Source organism: Poecilia latipinna, unplaced genomic scaffold, assembly GCF_001443285.1.
Source record: "Poecilia latipinna isolate Pla-1442-1.1 unplaced genomic scaffold, P_latipinna-1.0 Scaffold1679, whole genome shotgun sequence".
Classification (NCBI taxonomy): domain Eukaryota; kingdom Metazoa; phylum Chordata; class Actinopteri; order Cyprinodontiformes; family Poeciliidae; genus Poecilia; species Poecilia latipinna.
In genome coordinates this window covers 81,011-104,293 of record NW_015114295.1, presented here as the reverse complement: position 1 = coordinate 104,293, position 23,283 = coordinate 81,011, and the positions used below count along the sequence as shown (strand labels likewise).

Here is a 23,283-nt window from a genome sequence, read left to right as displayed (position 1 = left end):
ACTGAATTACAAACATATTTGATAATTCTGCACCAGTACAGCAAACGCAACACTCTTAACATCTAAGCAAGTCGACTGCAGGTTTTAATCACAACAACAGGCATTTCCTATTTATTACATTTAGGCCCTGAAGCATGAGAGAGTCAAATCAGAAGATAATCTTCCAACTACAGCAACATCTTTGTGTAACGGCAGTTTTCCTGCTGGCATCCAGGTGTCACCTGTCAAAGCGTCGAGTTCGTGACACAAACTAAACCAGACGACATCAGACTGGCAACAGAAACAAGTTAAAGTAAGAAACACAGAGACAGTGAGAGAAAACGGGGTAGCAGATACGTTTATTCCCACTCAGCATAATTAAAGCTGGAGAGCGAGCAGACAGGCCATATTTACATATAAAAACAACCGACCTCGTGCTCTTGAAATAACTTCCCATCATCCCTGAGCCATGACCGCCCGTTTTATTTAACCAGTCAAGCAGGAAATGAGAGTCATATCTAAGCCTCATCATCAAATCTGGCAGCACAGACACAACCTGTCATGCCTTCTGATTCCACTTCTCACAATATTTTCATAAAAATACAGCAATGAATTTATTCATGAAGAATAGTAAATTCAATTAGATCCAGTATTGTGTTTCTTTATCTCTGTGAAAAGAGTCAGAGCAAAACTTCAGTTGTTACAGCTAGAAACAAGAGATCAGGCCTGAAATCTGGATGTAGTGATGGACCTGAACCTTCAGAGCCACTTTAAGATAGTTACAAAGTCGGCCTTCTATCACCTGAAGAACGTCTCCGAGATTAGAGGACTTATGTCTCAACGAGATCAAGAGAAACTCATCTATGCATTTATCTTTAGTCGCATTGATTACTGCAACAGCGTCTTCAGAGGTCTGAATAAAAAATCAATCAGATCCAGAACGCTGCTGCTGGGGTTCTGACTAAAACCAGGAAGATGGAGCACATCACCCAGTTCTAACGTCCTTCCACTGTAGCTCAGAGAACAGACTTTAAAATACTGCTGGTAGTTTATAAATCACTGCTGTTGCCATAGCAACCTTCCAGACCTCTCAGGTCTACTAGTTCTGGTTCCACTTGCATCCCAAGAACCAGAACCAAACATGGAGAAGCAGCATTCAGCTTCACAAATCTGAAACAAACTTCCAGAGTTTCTTTCTAAACATAATCAATGAACATTGATTAAAGGGGCAGTATTACGTGTTTTACAGCCACATGGCAACATTTGATAGCGCAGTTACTAAGTTACTGTTAGTTGTCCTTCAACAGCGTTTTTACCAGCGTTGCACTGAGAAGTAGCTCCTATAATGAGCTCAGCTGCTGCACAGGGTAACACTTCATTTGAAGGGGTGTGCATAAGACTGACATGACACTGTCATAAACAAAGAAGTCTTTATGAATGTTTATGACAGTTGTCATGAAGTGTCATTCTGTAAATAATGACACTTTTAATACTAAGTTGCTCTAAAAGTTGCATTAAAAGTCTATTAAAAATGCCAACTTTGCATGATTTTGTAAATTATGATAATTTAATGCAAAGTTGCCATTTTAAATAGACTTCCAACGAAACTTTTAGAGCAACTTTGCATTAAAAGTGTCATTATTTACCGAATGACACTTCATGACAACTGTCATAAACATTCATAAAGACTTCTTGTTTATGACAGTGTCATGTCAGTCTTATGCACACCCCTTCAAATGAAGAGTTACCCTGCACAGTTATACCAGGTGTTTGCTAATTGCTGCTGGCTAGTCTGAAGGAGGGCAGGAGGTTCATCTTTGAAGGCGGATACTGCCCCTTTAATACATTTGATGCGTAATGCTAACTGATTTTTAAGATGACATTTTAAATGTAAGTTCATTGCTAGTTTCATACATAGTGGCTTTATGACGTTTTTACAACGTAAAGTACTCGTTCCTGAAGCCTCCAACCTTGACTCCATAAATCAAGATTCAGAATGTTTCACTCAGTGGTTGTCGGTGGCGGTACCTGAGTGCGACGGGCTGCAGCGCCTGCGAGGCCAGCCTCTCAAACATCCGCTGCAGCGGAGGGTGCAGCGGATGGTCTTCATCGCTGAGCGCCTGGCTGCAGCGCTGCAGCAGCCGCTGGTGGAGGCAAGCCTCACACAACACCTGCTGGTTCCGCTCGCTGTTCACCAGCAGCTGCAGGATGTTGGCAACGGCGAGCTGGAGGTCGAGGGCATGCTGGAGGAGAAGGTTGAGGTCAGACGTCGGGAGCTGAAGGAAACGCCGTCACCTCCAGGTGCGTACGGTCAGTTTTCTCACCTCGGGTTGGCTCTCGGAGGAGACGGAGGGCAGCAGGTCCAACATGGCCAGAACGGCCCCAGGGTGGATGACCACCATGTCGGACGAAGATGAGAAGGAGGCAGGGTGTGACGGGTTCACCAGGTGGAGTTTGAGGTCCGTCAGGGCTTTGACTGGGGCGGAAGAACCCGACGTGCTGTAGTAACCGTGCCTGGGGGCAGAAACAAAACGAGATATTAGAAGATTTAAAGGAAACCTTCACCTCTAATTCCACATTTTTATTAGTAATATCATAATTACTATTTAATTTTCTTCTTTTTTTCTATTTTTTTTATCTACTATGAAACAGGACACTGGGTCTTTTATAAAAGCTTCAGTTGAACTGATTGGTTAATTATCTGCTCTCATTTTAAACATTTCCCCACCTTTCTCCCTTTTTGTTTTTAGGCTCAGTGTCTATTATCTCATCCTACCAAGGCTTGGCTATCCACCTAAAATCCAAGCAAAATACAATAAAAATGGTGGTTGTAACAAAAGTTGCACTAATTCATCAAGGCATTGTAATTTATTTTTATTTATCCATCCTTCATTTAGGCATCAAGCTTTGAGAATAACAGCTACTCCAAGCATAATTTTAAAAAGCCTACAATTCTGTCTGTAATGATTAAACTGTGTATAACATGAGTCAGGAGTTTTCACACCAACTCATCCAGAGTAACAGGGTGGGGAGGAGGAAATCTGCAGGGCTGTGACGTCAAACAGATAGGAAAAAAAAAGAAAACAAAATTACAGAGCAGCAAATTCCTGCCTGAGGAGACAAGAGCCAGCAGAGAGTGTGAGGCAGGAAGCTTTTACCATGTGTCAGTTATTATCCGCTACCACAATAAAAACACCCAACCTTACTGTTTATTTTTTAAACAAAATGTCTATGTTTTGAATAAACATAATTTTGGTAATTCTAACTTGCCTAAAACAGAAGAAGTTTGTCAAGATGAAAAGTGCAGGGGACAAACAAAATCTTTCAGAGGGGGGCAAATGGACAGATATAGGACAGGGGTGTACAAAGTGCGGCTTGCAGGAAGCTGCACTTTGGACACCCCTTTGGACTATATCTTGCTGAAAAGTTACTATAATTTAGTTTTGTCTCATTTCAAGTCTATTAAGATATTTTAACTAGAAATTAAATCAAAATCACTTGGTAAGATTTTGTGTTTTTGCAGTGTATAATGCAAAACCACTGCATTATACACTGCAGTGTATAATGCAGAATAAATAAAAAAGACATTTTGTTTTTTTATTTCTGTCCTACTACTGGAGAAAAGGCTTAAAACCGGCAGCACAGCTGAAATTGCTCTAGCAACAACAGACAGGAAATGGAGAGGAAGAGGAAGGGGTGAGGAAGAAGGCAGAAAGCTGTAGCTACCTCTTTCTGGCGAGTGCGGGCGTACCCCACGGTGAGGGCAGCGAGGTTTCATGAGTCAGGCATGGAGGCACCTGCTCTGCACGACTGCATGACCACAGGTGACACGCACACACACACGGAGAGGAGCACAGGTTCACACACACATTTATGTGCAGCCGTGCAGGCAGCCCAGACCGAGGATGAGGAGCCAGTCAGCACCAATGTTAGAGGAAGAAAGGAGAAAGAGAGAAAAGAAGGAAAGAAGCTGTTAGTTGAGAAAAGCTCCAGTTTGGAGAATGTGGACTCAGATCTGAACACGGAGTTTCAGGTGAGTGTAGAAATGACAGAAAGGAAGATGAAAGGACAGAAACTAGACTTCTTGAAAGCTTCAGCTTTGCTTGGGGTTTCTTGATAAGTTTGCTAACTTATCGCAGCAGCAAATGAGCTTCTGGTCGGTGAGCAAACAGAAGAGCAGCACGACTGAGCAGAACAGAAAAACTGGAGCGGCTTCACGCTGACGTGAACTTAACTGAGAAACTAAATATCTACCTCTGCAAAGCCTGAGCAGTTCAAATGATATATTTTTTGTTTTATAAACAACAATGTTATGAAGCCATTTAATATAATGGTAATGGCAAAACAATGCAAGAGCACAAAGATCAATAAATCTTAAATTTTAGTGAACATTTAACTGGAAGTAATTTTAAATATTCAAAATAAATAAACAAAACAACAAAAATAACAAATATAGTGAATTATAAAGTCTCTCTAAATAAAATTGTCCTTCAAAAAAAGGAGCAAAGCGCCAGACAGAAGAGTTTTATCGTCCAGTTTTTGGTAGAAAGAGAGAAAAGAGAAAAATGACAAATCATGCAAATAGAAATTACTGAGGTTGTTTTAATTTTTTCATGCGATTAATTGATTCATTGCTTATTTGAAACCAATGATAGAAGGGACACTTTAGCTATGTTTGTGTTGGTATTGTGTTGTTTGTGTGGTTTATGGGTTTCCACAGTTCGCCCACCTGTCGAAAGAGTCGGTGGCCATCTTGTAGAGGTAAATGAAGAGCTTGCTGCAGTGTTTGAGCGTGGGACAGACGCTGTCTCCAGCGCAGCCTGCGGAGGACGTCTCGTCCTCCAGCAGCCTCTGGAAGGGCTGAGCGTTGGACGGGAACACTCCGGTTGGGCCCAGCTTCCTCGTGTCAGAGAAACAACCCAGCAGCCTGGAGGAGGGAACGCCAAAAAGCTCAAAAGATTCACACCGCAAAAACACAAAAATATTACCAGGTCATTTTGGTCTAGTGCAAATATCCTATAACACTTGAAGTAACTTTTCAGCAAGAAATATGAGCTTGTTTTAAGTCAATAGTGCCTTAATTATTGACTTAAAACAGCCAATCCAGAACGCTGCTGCTGGCATTCTGACTAAAACCAGGAAGATGGTCCTAGAACTGGACCACTTGGTGAAATTTTGTATTTTTTCCATGTAAAAGTAAAAATATATTCCAGCTGTTTCTCGTTTGTTACCTCACAGCATCGGCCAACTTCTCGTACTGGATTTCGGTGCGGAAGAAGTGCGAGTTGGCCGGCTCGTAGCGCATGGCGGCGGTTAGAGTGCAGAAGACGGTGTGCAGGAGCTCGAAGACCTGGTTCTGGTTGACCCGCTCCCAGCCGTGCCGCGGCGGCTGGCACAGCGAGCGCTCCATGGCCACCAGGAGGGAGGTGATGTACACGAAGCCGCCCACCTTGCGAAACACCGTGCGGGTGCGGTGACTCTCGCGCAGCACGGCCAACAACGCCTGGAGACGGAAAACACAGATCCATCAGGCAACATCAAAATATTACAGGTAAAAGTAAATGAATACATGTTAAAGTATTCAAAATGAAGTTAAAGAGAAAGCAACTGTGTGTTGTACTGAAGAAGATTTTAATTTGTTGGTAAAATGAAAAAAAAAAATGAGGCCATTAATGGTGTGACTACTGGTATTAACTTCTTATTTTCTATAACACAGAAAATTATTCCTGGATCAGTCGGTTGTAGCAAACAGCTGCTCATACTGAGCTGCGTTCTGGTTCTGCTATTAAAGGGGAGTTTCTCCTCTCCACTGTCGCCACATGCATGCTCAGTATGAAGGATGGCTGCAAAGTTAACAACGACTCAAGCAAATGCCGACTGTCCGGGAGGAGTGGACGCTGCACGTTATTAACCGGATGCAATCTGCTGGGTTTCCTTAGGCAGAAAACTTTTTAACTTCACTGCATTATTTAGTAACTAGGATCAATTTGGACTGAAATGAATTTTCTTAATTAATTGGATTTTAAAAATGGAAAATTCTACTGATTTTTCATTTAACTATCTGTGCCTTTTTTATAAAATAATAGAAATACATTAAAAGATGCAAACAATTAAATAGCTTTTTTTAATTAAAAAGCTAAAGAGTTTATTGCCTAAAATGCATTACATAGTAAAAGGAATGCTTCTATGCCACTTGATGCGTTTGGTTTTCATCTTAAATGCAAAATGTCTGCATTTTTGTACATTATTGACATAATTACTGTTCTGAATATGGTTTTTTGACCACTCCAATTATTAATCTATCATTATATTATTTGACGATTATTTTAATAACTGATTAGTCATGATTTCACCGATTAATCGTTTCAGTCGAAGCGTTCATACAGTCAGGAATCATGCAAAAAGTCAAACGTGAAACTCGTTCTGTTTATTGTCGCCTATGGCAACCATGAATTGAATGTCTGACTGAAGCTACAGAGCAGAGGAATAGCATGCGCCAGTAACAAAGAAGAAGTAAAACCAGCCAGCTGTTTCCTGCTGCATTAACAAAGTCCTGCTAGTGTCAGCACAAAGTTTTATTAAACCAATCACAGGATGTTGGAGACGTCTTCCTCTAACTTCACACTGGGAAAGCTGTGCACTAAAAGTCTGAGTGTGGGGCATTAATTTCACACGCAATGTGGAAGATTAATGCAACAAACCCCTGATAGATTCTTCTCACCTGTAAAACATGAAATGAGGGCTTTCACAGGGCTGAGCCGAAGATTTATACGAATTCTCTGTTACGGTGCACAAATAAAAGGCATATTTAAATCTCCTTGCAGTTTCTTTTTATGGTGATAATTAAAATCCATGATTAGTGAAATTGAAGTAAAATGCTGACAAGTTAATCCAGGCGAAGCCCTCGGAAGGCATGGGATTTACTTCATCTGCAGGGGGAAGGAGTTTAAAAATGCAATTATGCCTGAGAAAATGAGCCGGCCTCTCATCCTGCCAGTGTGTGAAAGTGTGTGTACGGTTCCAGCTTTTATGTGCGCCTAACTCTCAGAGATCCTGCTTTAAACCAATTACTGTGTGCAGCGCTACAAATGCATATTGATTTTTAAAATCACTCCCTTTCGTGTCTGGACGTTCTTACCAGGATTTACTGACAAGCTTTTGGAGGTGCAGACTTTGTTTCTGCTCGATTCCTCCTGACTGTATAATAATTAAATTATAGAAACAGCCTAAAAATCAAAACTGGAATGAAGACAAACAGTTGAAAGCAGACGCTGCTCTAGAAGTAATTTTGGTTTAGTTTCTAGTGCAAATATCTTAGTAAACTGGAAATAAGAAAAATGAACTTCTAAAAAACTTTCCAGCAAAATATAAAAGTTTAATACTGATGAAAAAGTTCTATTTCCATTGGTAGATTATTTCACTTATGAAAAAACATTTTTCTCATGATTTAAGCCAAATAATCTGCCAATGAAAGTTAGTTTTGTCTTAACTAGAAACTAAACCAAAATTACTTTGTAAGATTTTGTGTTTTTGCAGTGCATGACTTGGGTCAAAGATTTTTGATATTCCTTTATATTCTCACAAAAGTTTGCTTAAATTTTGGCCCATTTCTCACAACAGAATTGGTGTAATTGAGTCAGATTTGTAGGTTGTATTGTTTACAAATACCAGTTTAAGAATTACTAACTAACTGAGATCAGGCCTTTGTGATGGACAGAGGCAAGTTAAGTACCCAAAAATTATGCTCAAGTGAAAGTAGCTCTACTTCAATTACTTAACTATTTGGTAAAAAGTGTACTAAAGTACTGAGTAACTGATTAAATTATCAATCATTTAATATTTAAAAATTACATCATTAGATGGAGCTAAATATAAAGTTCAGTATAAAGTTTTGTACTTTAAGGAAACAAAATGACAATAATTTGCATAAGTAACAAAAAACAACAAAATCAGGCAAAGGAAAATGTTTCCAAATCAGTTTCTTTCTTTCAATAAAAAAAAAAAACTTATGAAACTTTAGCAGTGTGTCTGTGTCTGGTGATTTTTTTGTTTAAAACATATTTTACTCAAGTAAGAGTAAAAATACTTCATAATAAAATGACTCAGGTAAGAAGTAAAAAGTACAATGTCGTAAAAATACATTTTTTCAAAAAGGTTGCTGAAGCAAATGTAATTGAGTAAATGTAACTAGTTCCTACTGAACTCCGTTTGTGTTTGTTACCCGCAGTATGTCGGTCTTCAGCTGCAGCTCGCTGGACGGCGCCGAGTGCATGAGGCCCAGCAGCGTTCCCATGTCGTCGTCGCCGCTGGGCGACAACACGAGCTGCTGGATGATGAGCAGGGCGTGTTCCCGGCACTGGCGGTACTTCACAATGTTGTGGACGCAGCGAGCGCCGCCGAACTCTCTGAACAGAGCTGAGAACGAGAGGGGGAAAAAAGAATTTTAAAAATCTCAGTCCTTGCAAATAAAATGTTCAATCCACCTGCTTTCTACAGTTTTAGCAGCTGTGATGTCATCACATGATCAAAACAAAGTTATCTTTTGAGGCTCACTTATTATAATATTGGTGATCCATATCAGTCGATAGATAATTAGCTAAAGATTTTCCTCTGCCTACATTTCCCAGAATGCTCTGCAGTTTTGGATTGGAGTTCAGTGAATATCCTATATATTGAATATTCTATCAGACTTACTGTGTATTGATATTGACTACGTGTTTATTGCGATATATATTGTTATTAATATTGTCCAGACCTCTGCTCGATATCAGCTTAACTAAAGCGTGACTAATATTTTTAGCTCAATTTGAATTTGTTTAAACTGAAATGTACACAGCTTTAAAAAGCAGCAAAGGTGCCTCAACGCTGCTGGTTCTGAATTAGTTTATGTTCAAACTAAATTTGTAGAAGAATATGTCAAGTTAGCTAAAAAAAAAAAAAAAAACGGTATCACTTCTAATATGCCAACAATGCTTTACTTGAGTGATTTTTATTAAAATAAATAAGCTAGTTTTTATCTATATCTATTGCAAATTTTCAATAAATTTTTGAGTTTAATTTTAAATAATGTAAAATTATATTTAATATATACATACTCGAAATGTTGCATTATATGGTTTAATTCATTTATTTATATTAAATAAAGAGATTAACGCCGCCTCAAATTCAATGAGCATAAATCAGATTATTATGATTTTTTTAACCCAAACATCAACACCTCTTCTGTTTCTAACTATCCTACAGCGAGCTCCTTGATTTTTCTTTCGTCCATCCAAATGTCAAACACTTGTTTCGATTCTCCGTCACGTCACAGTGGCAGCTAAACGCTCCAGGTGCGTAATGCAAATGTAATCAGAGTGAAGAGCTCCTGATGTCTCCCACATCATGACTTCCTCTAACGACGACAAACAGTCATCATCCAGGTCACAGAGAGCAGAGCTGCAGGATGGTTAGTCTGGTGACTCACCCAGTTGCTCCAGCAGACTGAGTCACACACACACACACACACACACACACACACACACACACACACACACACACACACACACACACACACACAGATACGCAAACAGAAGGTGTGAGTGAAACCAGCTCTTCAGATTTAACAGATTGTAGAAAAATCTTCTCTGATCTCAGTCATCTGGGTTTGTTGGGAGGTCAAAGCTGAGACATTCGTGGTCTGATAGAAATTAACGACAAGCTGAACAGAACTGCTCTGTGGGGGATGAGGGGAAATAAACAAATGGGAGATTATTTGCAGGGTTAATTAAACACAACAGCTAGTGAGTTTATCAGTCTGAGCCAAAGACGCAAAGACAAACATCCATCCATCCATCCATCCATTTTCTGAACACCCTTGTCCCTCAGTGGGGTCAGGAGGGGTGCTGGTGCCCATCTCCAGCTAACGTTCCGGGCGAGAGGCGGGGTACATCCTGGACAGGTCGCCAGTCTGTCGCAGGGCAACACAGACACACAACCATGCGCACACACACACACACCTAGGGGCAATTTAGACAGACCAATTAACCTAACAGTCATGTTTTTTGGACTGTGGGAGGAAACCGGANTACCTGGAGAAAACCCACCATGCACAGGGAGAACATGCAAACTCCATGCAGAAAGACCGGGGCCGGGAATCGAACCCAGAACCTTCTTGCTGCACGGCAACAGCGCAAAGACAAACAAACCATGATAACCCAGAATGCAATTATAATGAGAGAGCAGAGTTCCTGCTAATTACTCATGTTAATAGAGAGAGAGAAGGAGAGAAAGAATGGAAAAAAGAAACAAAAGACCAAACAAATTGACAGAAAGGAAGAAAGTAACAAACAATGAAGAAAGAATGAAGCGAGAGAGAGAAAGAAAAAGGGAGAAAGGAACAAAAATGAACAAAGAGAAAGAAAGAAACAAATGAACAGTTAGAGAGATAAACGAATGAACAAAGAGAAACGAACAAATGAACAGAGAAAGAAAAACAAATGAGGCAGAAAGAAAGAAAAGAACAAAAGAGAGAAAAAGGAAAACTAACTAGAGAAAGGAAGGACTGACGGAAGGATGGACATGCTAATAGAGGACTGGATGAACGGATGGATGGACAGACGGACGCTGACCAGCTCCAGAGGAAACCTGGTTCTCCTGATCCGACTCTGATTCTGAGAACTTTTCCCTGAACCGGTGGCCGACCTGCTTTGGGTCAGACGTCCTGCCTGCCTGATTTAAACCCTCCAACCTGCAGCTTTGTGTCTGAATGTTAGTGAGATTTCACCCCCTGTCTGTGAAATCACCCTGCAGCCTGCGGGGTGTTTACCTGCGTTGGTGTTGGTGCTGTTGGAGCCCTGCAGCAGCACCGTCAGAGTCTCCATCACCAGCCAGGCCAGCTGCTTCTGCTCCTCCGCTATCGGGTTGTTCTTACTGTCAGCTGAGCGCAGAAAGACAGAACAAGATGATAAAGACCATTAAATTGACTACACAGTCAGGGCATCACCTGGAAAGGTAAGAATTCATGTTAACATCAATAATTCATTGTTACTGTTAAAATTCACTCTTTGTTACGGGAGGCAGCTGTACCGCAAAAACACAAAATATTACCAAGTATTTTTGCTCTAGTTTCTACTGCAAATACACTTGAAATAAAAACAAAACTAACTTATAAGTAACTTTTCAGACAATAATTTCTTAATATTAATGAAAAAGTGCTAGTTCCACTGGCAAAATATTTACACTTTTTCCCATAAAATAATCTGCCAATGTAACTAGCAGTTTTTCATCAGTATTAAGGAGATGTTGACTAAAACGTTACTTACTAGTTAATTTTGTTTTATTTTAAGTGCAGTCAGATATTTTCACTAGAACTAGACCAAAATTCCTTGTTGAAGTTTTGTGTTTTTGCATTGTAATCTTTGCGGGTGAATTTTTCTCACCTTGGTCGTTGTTTTGCGGCTGCTGTTGCGGCGCCGGGTCTTTGAGCAAGGCGGCGTACTTGTGCAGCAGGTTGACCATGACTTCCAACAGGCCGACCTCCCGCAGCACGTCGCTGAACACGGGGTCGTGCCTGGCCAGCTTCAGCAGCGTTCTGACGGCGGTGATGCTGCAGGAGAGCGACGTGCTGGACTTCAGCAGCACACACACGCTGAAAAGCTCCTTACACGGCACGTAGTTCAGGCTGAACACCACGAACTCCAGCAGCTCAAAGTACTTGGTCTGGGCCTCAGGCAGCTTGGCCACGCGCTCGGCGAACTGCGACAGCGTGTGCTGCGACTCCAGGATGAAGTAGTTGGCCGGCTCGGCGGCGTAGATGTTCCCGATGGCGTCCAGCAGCATGCAGGCCAGGCGGCTGGTTTTGGCCCTCAGGAAGGCGTTCTGCAGCACCGAAAAGGCCTGGATGTTCCGAACTGTGTGACCTGAAGGAGACACAAGAACAACATATAAACAGAGATAAGAGCTGAGAAAAAAAATGTATCTGTTTGGGATAAAAATATTAACTGGGAGCAACAACGAGCAAACGCTGAAGTAAAGGACACGCCTCACTCAGAGAAACACACGAGTGATGATGGACACTCTCCATGATGTTACACAGAAAGACATGAAGGTTCAGAAGAACAAGAGAGTGAGAGAAAGAAAGAGGCAGAGAGAGAGTGAAAGAAAAAAATAAGGAAAGGAAGAAAGGAACCAAGAAAGAAAGAATAAAGACAGAACAAACCAATCAACAAAAAACAAACTAATTAAAACAAAAGAAAAAAACAAAGATTAAAAACAAAGAATGAACAGAAACAAAAAAGAATGATTAAGCAAAGAAAAGCAACAAAACTTAAAGAAAGAAAAAAACAGGAACTAAGGGAGGAAAGCAACAAAGAAAGAACAAAACAAAAACAATAAGAGAAAAAAAAAGAAGAAAACAAAGAATGAAAAAGGATAATCAAAAAAAGAAAGAAGCTAATCTACCACAGTGGTGGAAACAGACCGAATTCCACAGCACATCTACATGTTACTTTTGTCAAAGTCAAGCTAGCATGACTGAGCTGCATTCCTCTGCCTTGCTATATTTTTTCTTCATTAAAACTTTTTCATGAACTTATCTAGTTGTCATAGTAAAGAGTAACAAAGCATTGCGTCTCTTTTCTTTTATACATCACACATAGAAATTTAAATTTAGCGGGTTATTGATAATTTAACAGCTAGAACCAATGCTAGTCATGGTCAGCGAGCAGCTTTTGTCCTCCAGCAGGGAGACTGGGGGGAAATCTGGTGTGTGTGATTTCACGGTGTACAGGCTCCACTCTGGGGTTTGTTAATGCAAACATATAAAACTGATCAACTGTTGGGAATGAGAGTTTTATCCCTCATTTAAAAGCTCTGCAGAACCTGAAGCCTTTTCTGCGAAACGGACCAAAAACGCTCAGCAACTAAAGGTCAAGGGGAAGCAGTTCAGAGGTTCTCATTTGTATTCAGGATGTTTGGAGGGGCCGTCTCCAGCAGCGTGACGAGCAGCACAGCGTCTGTCAAACAGGTTCAGCTTCCTGGGATCAGCCAAGCATCAAAGTCATTTCCCAGATTAAGATCAGGCTGCGAGATAAGAGCAGGAGGGAAAAACAAAAAGACTTTTTCAAGTTTGGAGCTTTAAGCTAACTAAACAGTTGGCAAGTCTAACCCCCGTCTGCAAGAACATCTCTCCATTTAGACGAATGGAGCAGTTTCCATGATATCAAGCTTCTGCATGCAGAGCAGCTCTCCCCTGCAGCTTCCCCATCCAGCTCCTTCAGACTAGCCAGCAGCAATCAGCAAACACCTGGTGGAAGCGCTGAACTCATTTTAAGAGCCATTTCTCAGTGAAAGGCTGGTAAAAACCCTATTAAACAGTTAATAGAGGAGCCATGTTGTGATGACTTCCTGAAGGTGGAGTTTTTAAAGAGACAGAGGCCCAATTTCTAGGCGGTAATTACAAAGTTGTTCATTATTGACGTTATAACCAAAAACCAAAATTTGTCTATTGAAAAGGGCAGAATATTAAGAATATTTTGAAAGCTTTTCTGGTTCCAGCACCGTACCTTTCCCAGATGGTTGTGGGAGAACGAACCCTGGCAGCAGGAAGGGGGCGCCGGTGGTGAGGCCGGCGGGTTTCAGTTCCGTCACCCCGTACGTGCACAGACAGGTGACCAGGTTGACCAGATCCTTCAGCGCGTCTTTAGACTCATCCTCCTTAGCCTGTTCCAGTCTGGAAACAGGAAATAGTTTGCATTAGAGCAGACAATAGATCAGTAATATATATGGTGATAGATAATAGACATTAGATAATACATCTCAAATAAAAAAAAGAAAAGATAAGAAAACATGGCGCTCTCGGTTGTACCTGAGCATGAGGTCGCAGAGGAAGGCGTAACCCTGGCACATCCTGAAGTCGTCCAGCAGCGTCTGCGAAACGTCGCTGGAGTCTTTGAGGAAGCAGGAGAGGCCGGCGAACATCTCCACGATCTCCAGCGGGGAGAGGTCGTCCGACTGCTGCATGTTCTGGACACATGTGGACAGACATTCTTTCTCTGGAAAGACAAAAAAGAAGGAGGAGAAAACATGGAAGTTATTAAAACCATGACCTGGTCGCTTTCATCGTGGCTTTACAGGCTGGACAGGAACTCTCTGCTGGTTCCCACCGGCCTTCGTGTGGGAAAAGGTTAGGGTTTTCATGAAGGAAAAAAAAAGCTGGAAACGTCTGAATGTGGAAAGTTCAGCCCTGTCGACCTTTTCAAGGGATTCACTTTTATCCTACAGGCCTTTCGTCCCCGGAGGTCGCTAAAACTGGCTGTTTTTATCATGACTGTCACTTTTGGAGCAGAGAAAAACTTTATTAAACTAAACCAAAGTATTCAGTCTGACTTCTAGCTCTACTTTAATCACTAAAGGTTACCCATTAGAGCGAGATGTTTCAGGGTCTCCTGTCACTTTAAATCCCAAAACTCAACATTTACACTCAAACATGAAAATGCTGCAAACAGATGAGCAATTATACAACCGTACATTTTTGAAAAGAAGAAGTGGAGCCTCATGCACAACGAAAAAATGTCAATTTTGCTTAATAGGTCTCCTTTAATTCTTTTCAGATTTATAATAAACATTTTGGGCTTTAACATATTTTTCTGTGTATTCTATTCACGTTGTTCTATTATATTGATGCTGATTTATCTGGTTAATACTTACATTTTTGTGCACTTTTTTGCAAAGGACTTTGTTTTGACAACATCTTATAAAGTTTTACTGTAACAGTGCTGACACTGTGTAAACTGATAATCTTCCTACAACACACACGCTCCATTGGATCAAACATGAATGTCGTACCGTGGATGTATTTGACCACGTTGACGCTGAGTCCGTGTCGGGAGATGGTGGTGAGCACCTCGCCTGCGCTCCTCCTCCAGGGCAGGTTGTGAGGAGGGCACCAAGAGGTGATGGCACTGAACAGCAGCTGCAGGTCGTCCTTCTGGGCCAGCTCCTCCGCCGGAGACACAAAGGTGCACAGCTTCACCAGGATCTGTGGACATAAAATGGAGCAAAATGAAAATGAGCGTCTTTCATCATGCAGCTGGCATGAATGATTGGGTTAAAAGTCTACACCAGTCTTCACATACCTCACATTATTTTTCTATAATCAAAATAATTCACCATGTTTAGGATGCGTTCACACCCGTTATTTAATCTGGTTTGTTTGGGGATGTGTGAATACTAATCGAACTTTGATGTGGAACAAAAAAGCGAACTTTGGTCTTCATACAATCCTTGGTCTCAGTTTGGTTGAAGTGAACTTTGGTGCAGTTTGAAAGCATTTGTGAACACCAAGCAGACCAGAGACTGCTCCAAAAGCAGGAAGTGGACGACAGCGCAGGGCATTCTGGGTAAATGCAACCAAAAAAAACAAGAGTCTACTGCTAGCGTGAAAATGGCTTGTGTAGAGAAATCCTGCTTGTTTACATTTCAAGAAGGGAGTTGTGGTTGGTCAGTGTCTTCTTCAGGGGTTTTGTGTTGTTTCTTTCAATGCTCCTTGGTGCAGCACATCCAGGTTTTTTAAAGGCTTTTGTTCATTTTAAGCAGTGCAGTGTGAAAGAGAACTGCAGTAGCTGAAAATATAACAAATGTTGCCATTTTGGTCCTCAATTGAACCGAGTCTACCAGACTATAAACTAACTTATGGGGGCGCTGCACCAAGAACCAGTGAAGGAAACGACAGAAAACTGGCTGAAAAAAACCCTGAGCGCAACTTCATTCTTCTTGAAATGTAAATAAGACTGGACTGGTTTCAGATTTAAGCAGTGGCAGGATTTATCTTTGGTTCATGAGCTATTTATCCTGTTAGCGCTAGCCTTGTGTGTTATTTTGGTTCTGTTTACCCAGAATGCCCTACACTGTAGTAGTCAGTTTGGCGTTTACATTTGATCTGCACCAGAATTCACTTCAATCAAACTGAGACAGAGGTTTGTCGGTGTAGGTTTGGTCTGTATCAGTTTGATAGCGCATTCACATCTCCCCAAACAAACCGGACTTTCAAGATAAGCAGACTGGAGCTGGACTCAAGCGGACTAAATGTGGCTGGTGTAAAGCTGAAAGAACCATTTATTTTTTCCACCTGGACAAAGACTTTCTGGAGCAGCGCTCGGCGGTCGGCCAGCGGCAGCTCCGGCTGAGTGTGGGCCTGGCTCGGAGTCTTCTCCTGGTTGGGTGGGGGTTGTGGCGGCTGTGGGGTGGGGCCCGCTGGGGCTTCGGCCATATGGGGCAGGTCAAAGAACAGGTAGAGGCATTTCACCAGGGTGGAGGGTACGGACATGGTTGTCATGCAGTCCACTGTTTTCTGTTGGGGACAGACGAAGGACAGAGATGAAGTGAATGTTAATTAAAAAAGGAAAGCGGCTCCTAAATCAGAGCTGAGTGGTTAATGTGGAGCCAGAACTGTGTTTGGGTTAAGATTTCCCATTTAGGTAATTTCAGAAAAATAAAACTGTTCTCATTCCAACACTTTGTCAAAAATGTCAAAACAAAAGCATGTTACATTTTAAAAAACAATTTGTTACATTTTACAAGTCAATAGTTCTGAAATATAAAGATAAAATTTCTGAAATGTTCTCCTTTATGTTAGTTTCTTTTACTTGAATCAGAATGGTAAGAGAACAATTTTGCATGTCATTTCCTTTAAACGTGAGAGCTCACTATTGTTTTGGAAATCAATTCTGACAATCTGGCAGTAAAAAAGCCTTTTTATACAATATTAAATATACATTAAAATGTGCAAGTAAATAATTAAATATTTTTTAAATAAGAAAATAAACATTTTATTGCCTAAAATACAACACCATTAGCTGGTGAAGTTAATCCTAGGTCACTTGAGGAGTTTTGGCTAAAACATATTTACAGACTAAGATGTTTTCTTTTATGTTTTTTGTACAATTTTGGCTTAATTATTGCTCTGAATATATTGTTAATTTCACCAAATGGCCTTTATATACACCAGTTAACAATTAATCAATTAGTTGACAATTATTTCAGTAATCGATTCATCACGATTAATCTGATTAATCATATCAGTCCTACTTTAAACTTCAACATTAGCTTTTAATTTTTTCACCACATACACAAAATAACTTAGTATTTACAAAAATAAACATATAATCAAATTTAATTCAGTATATTTATATAGTTTATTTATTCTATTTATTCTCACAAAAAATGTTGTCTCAAGGCACTTTCTAAAAAAAAATTTTCAATTCAATTACTTCCTGCTATGCAGCATCGTGCTGTTTGATGCTGTTTATTGGAACAAAATAAAAGTTTATCACAGCAAAATATGAGAAGAAAATTATTTAAAACTGACCAGTAATGAGTTTCCACACTAAAGCAGGAGGCTGCTAAAAATAAAGACTAAAACATTTTTATTTTTAGCGTGACGCTGATAAATTGTTATTTGGTTGTGGATTCTTGGCCGAGTTGCTGTGAAGAAAACAAAAGCGAGAGCGGCCATGATGGCCTGAAGTGTGTGTTTCAATGTGTGCACTTTACAGTTGGTGTTATGATGGCGAACCAGAGAGCTGTGCTCACTCCGGCGAATGATTCAGATAATGAAACAGCCTCCCACACACCTACTGAAAATAAAGCTCACAGTGACTAAATCACTTTCTAATTTATGATAATTATCACACATACAGAGACAAATAAAGGCGGAGAGAAATGACCGCAGTATTTACTCCACCGCTCTGAAACGCGCCGTTTCTGATCGATGAAGGAGAGCGGGAGGGAGAAGAAAAATGGAGGAATAAAGCAACGATTGGTGAAGGAGAGTCAGGATAACGGAGGAATGGATCCTCACCTTTAACAGGTGAAATGTGTGTGTGTTTACAGGCTGAAACAGAAAGATCGACGGCTGCTGCATCCCGAAAAGTCACGGTAAACGCCTCGCAGACGTTATTCAAAGTGTGAGTAAAAGTGACACAAGGAGGCTGTGGAGGAAATATGGCAGAAGCGTCGCGCCATGTCAAGAGGAACAGACACAAAGAGGCTGAGCTCTGTCTGAACGGCATCCTATTAAAACAGGCAAAGCGAAAAATACAGCAGGGGCTTGTAAAAGGAAGCAAGGTGACTTCAGGTTTACAGAGGCTGGGAGAGGCTTGGTGTCTGTCAGAGACACAAAGAAAGACAAAGACTGTCTCCACCTGAAATACTAAGGATGCAAGTTAACGATTAGTTTTCCAGGCACATGGTGGCATTTTAAACGAGATTTAAGTCACTATTTTACCGTCGGTTATTATGGAACTACTACCAAATATGACGTAAAATAAATTTGACTTTGTAATTTAATGCTGTTAACTTGGGCCTCTGACTCTTTAAAAACTCCTCCGCTTCCAAAAAGTCATCACAACAAAGCTCCTCTATTAACCCTTTAAAAACATTTTTACCAACGGTTCACTGACAAGGTGTTTGCTAATTGCTGCTGGCTAGTCTGAAGGAGCCAACGGGAGAGGGGGAGGATAACATCATAACATGACGTAAAGCTCAAAAACGTTGATTTTACATGATACTTCCCCTTTAAAAAGCTTAGAACAAATTTCCAGAAAAATGCAAAACAACTGAAACACGAGTTCAAAAGCAACTCATTTTGCTTTATGGACCATGAACCATAATAAATGAAATACTGACCAACATATTTGATGTGGATGACTTTGGTGATGCACTCATCAAAATATAATGTCTGTTCAGTTGTTGACTGTATGGTGTTTTCTTCAAAATTTAGTAATTTTATGAATTCAAGGCTCAATTAAATAAACTTGATTGACTGAATTTGACTGATAGCTTATCAAACCAGTTAACCGTCTTTGTATAACATGAAGTGCTAAATTTAATATTTCAATATTCGATTAATAACAATTAATACAAATAATCATCTCAGTCTTATAAGAAAATATAAAAAAATGTCAAAAATATTCTCTGTCATTATTCTGGTGTTTAACATAAGCAATTAGTTTTGGTACCATAACTGACCAAAAACAGTAATGGTTTAGACTAAACTAAGATCCTGATAAAAAAAACATGGAAAATTTGCAGTTCAACGCATGAAAATTTCAAAACCGTATCAATACTTTGGTGGGCAGTGGCACATTGAACCTTCCTGCAATAAGAGGACAGTCTGCAGATGTTCTGATGGATTTGGCTCAGCGGTGTCTTTACTGACCTGTCCAGAGGAGGCCAGCAGGTTGATGGTGGTCAGCAGCATCCAGCCTCGACTCGCTTCCTCGCTCTGGTTCACCTCCAGGAATTGGACTATGGCTCGACTGGCAGCTTCTGCAGGAGGAAGCACACGGCCGTGCGGTCAAACAGATGGATGGTGACGGCACACTGTTGCAGGCAGATGGCCGCCGGAACAATGAGCAGACACCAAGTGGATAAATCATCATGGAGGCCGTGACGTGGGAAAGAGCACACATGAGGCTCCTTGGTTTGTCCAACCAAAACTGTCGCCAGTGAACTCTCTTCAGACATTCAGGCTAAAATCCAGGAGCCAAACTTAAGCTCCTCACTGTTTAGGCCAGAAAAAAACATCAGATGACGACGAGAGCTGCTGACTCATGTGACATCACGACTCAACTCGTGACTCAGGCTACAAAGACCAGCTGGAGAAATTATAAATGTTCCCTGCTTGCAGAGAAAAGGACTGCAAAGAATCTGTAACTAACTTTGCAGGAAAACACCAGTTTGGATCACCGCTTCCTGAAACCAACCCCAACAGGAGGTTGGGGTTGGTTTCTCCTGTTCATTATTCTTCACCCAATCGATTTATTAGTAATCACAATACTTTGACCTTTATGAATTAAAAGTTTAACTAAAATGTGAAAAAAACTAAAACTACTAATATAACTAATGAGAACTAAACTGAAACTAACCGATTTTTAACTAGTAAATACTCTCTAAAAACTACTTATAACTAATGAATTACACAAAAAGTCACAACAAACTAAAACTAAGCTATAATGAAAAACTCAACAACCTTAACCCTGTCAAAAAGCTTCTTCAGTCAGAAAAAGAACTGGATTTGTATGATTAATCTGCATAAAGTAACTGCATTAACAGTAAAATTAACAATTCCAACAGTTTAGGACGGTGTTAAACATCTTTAATTGCAATTTATTGTAGCAATGATAATGAAAGTTCTTAAAGATGATAAATGCCCAGCTCACCTGTGGATTTGTTGGAGGCTCTGCGTCTGATCTCAGTCACCATGAGTCGGGACACCTGGGTGGTGAACTGCAGCAGGTCAGAGAACTTCTCCATCATGCTGCTGGGCGGAGCATTGCCAAAAACCTGCAGACAAAACAGAGCAGATTTTCTTTAGCTGCTTAAAGTTAAAGTAAGGAACAGATATGATCATTTCTGACCTTTAGTAATTCACAGATTCCTCACATTTACAGCTTAAGGAACAGACAAATGTGTGTTAGAAAACATAAAGGCGTATATTTTTGCTTTGTTCTGAAGATAAAACTGCACTGCTGTGAACAAAGCCTCCTCCTCCTGTGTTTGTGTCTCCAGTAAATCTGACAGAAAAGTGGGCCTGCTGCACAGGGAGTGCTTCTGAAATCTGACATTAAATTACGCCACCAGTGTCTGAATCGCTGCCAATGCTGGATAATTAGCTGACAAGTCTTAGTGTTGCTCTTCAGTCTGTCGAGGACACTCAACCAGGCTGCATGCAGAACAAAAATGGAGGATTGTTTTATAACTACAGCAGGCAGGAGAGTTGGAAAAGCAGCCATCATTATGTTCACAGTTTTTATATGGAAAAAACACAAATTTAAACCTCTACTGGCTCACTGTGGTACAGCAGGCAAAAAAATACAAACATACTGCTAATGCCAAGCACCTGGTGTTGTTCTGTAGTTCTGGCCCAGCTTTCTGTATTATTTAAAGTCAAAACTGCTGCCATGTTTTTCTATTCTTATTTATGAATTTTGACATGTAGCTTGACATATAAGTCTCAACAGATACAAGTGATATTTAAAAAAATACAAATCAGAAACTTTAAGTCAACATCAGTTTATAGGCATGTCACAATAAGCAATAAATCAATTTATCACAATTAAAATCAGATCAGTAATTTCCATTCGCGTGATTTAGTTTTTCTCTTGTAAAAGAAAAGGACAAAAAAAAATTTTACTCTTGCAAATGTGTCAAATATTCACAATACAATACACTCACAGCTTAAGAAAGTTAATTGATTCTTTGTAAATCATAATAAAAACAGGTGGTATGTTCTGAAAATAAAGTGGACCTTTAATTTATAGCTGAACTTTGCTGATACTGCAGACGCAAATGTAATTTACTGGTTTATTTTGGTAGAAACAGGAAGGTGTTCTGACTGCTCTCCTTCCGAAGAACAGATGTAACAGAGATGATGGGTATTGATCCGCCTCGGTTTGGGCCTCTTGGAGCGACTTACCCGGTTAAACACAGGAAGCATCATGTAGAGCTTCTCCTCCTGCTCCTTCTGGGTCATGTGACGAGGCGGGTGGCACAGCTCGGAGAAGAGGCGCCGCAGGTGCATCAGGCCGAGCGCGTTGTCCTGCGGGCTGCACTCCTCCTGCCGCGGCCGCCCCATGATCCGTTTCACCATGTTCATCTTGAGCGGCTTTGTCAGGGCAAAGGCAGCCCTGAAAGAAAACCGATTTAAATCAGAGGCAGTGATTTACACTTGGGCTAATGTGACAAATCTATCATGAAAGCATCAAACTTTTGCAAGTCAAAACAAGAAAAACTGAAAAACAACAATTGCCACAGCTGGTCATGCAAGCAGAAACACAATTAACCCCGATTTTGTTCTTTAGATGACAAAAGCTGCAACAAGATGGAAATAATAATTTATCAATATCGGCCCAATACTGTTAAAAAAAAAAAAAAAAAAGATTAACGTCGACCAATACCGATGTTAATAAAGATACATCTGCATGTCTACGTTAAACTATATCCTCTTAGGCAACAATGTTTCATTTGCTAAGAATCTAAAAACTCTGAAGAAAGTACAAAATGTGAAACAAATGTTTTTTTTATTTTGGAGATTATGTTGTAGGGCTGGACGAGATAAATGTTTCTTATCAGTCGATATCAATAATTATTGATTCATCTTTTGTTTAAAGTATCTGAAATATTACCAAACTGGTGGCATGACATTTCCAGTTTTATCCACAGTTTTTACTCCAGTTTTTATTTTTCAGCAGTTATGAGGCACACTGACATGAAATTGCTGCTGTGCAAGTTACTCAACAAGTTGTTGCTAGGTAACCAAAGAGTGAGTGAGTGAGTTGATGCCTACATCCCCCAGGATGCTGTGCGGTTCTGGATTGGATCTAGTGAACATTCTATATATTGAATAGTCTATCTGTTGTATGATCTATTGCTAATTAAATTCACTCCAGTGTTAATCCATTTCATATTGGAAAAATGTATAAACAGTTGTAATAACCATTCCTGGCCTATAGGGGGTGACATGTCTGCAATAAATATATCACTACATAAAAGAAGAATGTAGTCTGCATGTCTCCGCTTATTTTGATCATATACAATTCTGTTAGTTTATTCAAATCAAAACAAAAATAATTTAATAACACCTTTTGTGGTTTACGACAGCAACAAACATGTCATAAAAAATAGCTTATTACCCAAAAATAAACATGTTATTATTATGCAAGATGACTGTAGAGCACTGTGACTGTCAGTTTATGGTCTGTTTTTTTCTGACAGAACAGGGACAGGTAAACAAACATTGCTGTTCTTAATTTTGAGCTCTTGTTCCCTAGAGAATGGTTGAGAATCAGTACATTTAGCCATTTGTTCCACTTGCCAGCGTCTCTCAAGACTATTTGAGCTGGTTGCTAGGAGACACTCGTTGAGCCTAAATAGAGCACATAAACATCCAATAATAAAACCAGAAACAGCAGAATTATAATGCAAGGAAATGAAGGAAGAGTTTAACCTTGAAAAATATATTTTCCTCTTCATATTCCCACTCTTTCATCATGTTATTTTGAAGGAAAAAAATGCTTTTACTGGCATCATAATCAAGGTAATGAAAACTGGAAAATGAAGCTTTTCTGCTTTAGATTGATGAGCAGTCCTTATAACCATCTCCACTCAGGTTCCCAGAGGATTTTATTTAATCATTTTTAAATCTTTAACTGTCTGGCTTCTCTGTTTTGCATTCAATGAAAGCAGAGACAAGATATGTAAAGAAAAATACTTACTGTTGTACCCTATATATATATATATATATATATATATATATATATATAT

General features: G+C 40.1%; 1 protein-coding gene across 5 annotated transcripts in view; it reads right to left on the bottom strand.

Moving 5' to 3' along the window:
* The window catches only part of wdfy3 (WD repeat and FYVE domain containing 3), a 92,838-nt gene that overhangs the window by 42,604 nt on the left and 26,951 nt on the right, over positions 1 to 23,283 (bottom strand). For 4 of the 5 annotated variants that reach the window (XM_015060040.1, XM_015060036.1, XM_015060038.1 and 1 more), the window contains exons 2-16: positions 21,437 to 21,647; positions 20,181 to 20,304; positions 19,178 to 19,287; positions 16,088 to 16,309; positions 14,806 to 14,998; positions 13,826 to 14,012; positions 13,524 to 13,690; positions 11,400 to 11,879; positions 10,787 to 10,897; positions 8,201 to 8,394; positions 5,211 to 5,482; positions 4,709 to 4,906; positions 3,706 to 3,789; positions 2,304 to 2,493; positions 2,008 to 2,222 (exon numbers count right to left, since the gene is read on the bottom strand). In XM_015060040.1, coding sequence (XP_014915526.1) covers positions 2,008 to 2,222; positions 2,304 to 2,493; positions 3,706 to 3,789; positions 4,709 to 4,906; positions 5,211 to 5,482; positions 8,201 to 8,394; positions 10,787 to 10,897; positions 11,400 to 11,879; positions 13,524 to 13,690; positions 13,826 to 14,012; positions 14,806 to 14,998; positions 16,088 to 16,309; positions 19,178 to 19,287; positions 20,181 to 20,304; positions 21,437 to 21,616 — 2,927 coding nt within the window. In that variant the 5' untranslated portion in view covers positions 21,617 to 21,647. The remainder of the gene's footprint in view (positions 1 to 2,007; positions 2,223 to 2,303; positions 2,494 to 3,705; positions 3,790 to 4,708; positions 4,907 to 5,210; positions 5,483 to 8,200; positions 8,395 to 10,786; positions 10,898 to 11,399; positions 11,880 to 13,523; positions 13,691 to 13,825; positions 14,013 to 14,805; positions 14,999 to 16,087; positions 16,310 to 19,177; positions 19,288 to 20,180; positions 20,305 to 21,436; positions 21,648 to 23,283) is intronic. The other variant, XM_015060041.1, reaches the window with a different exon arrangement.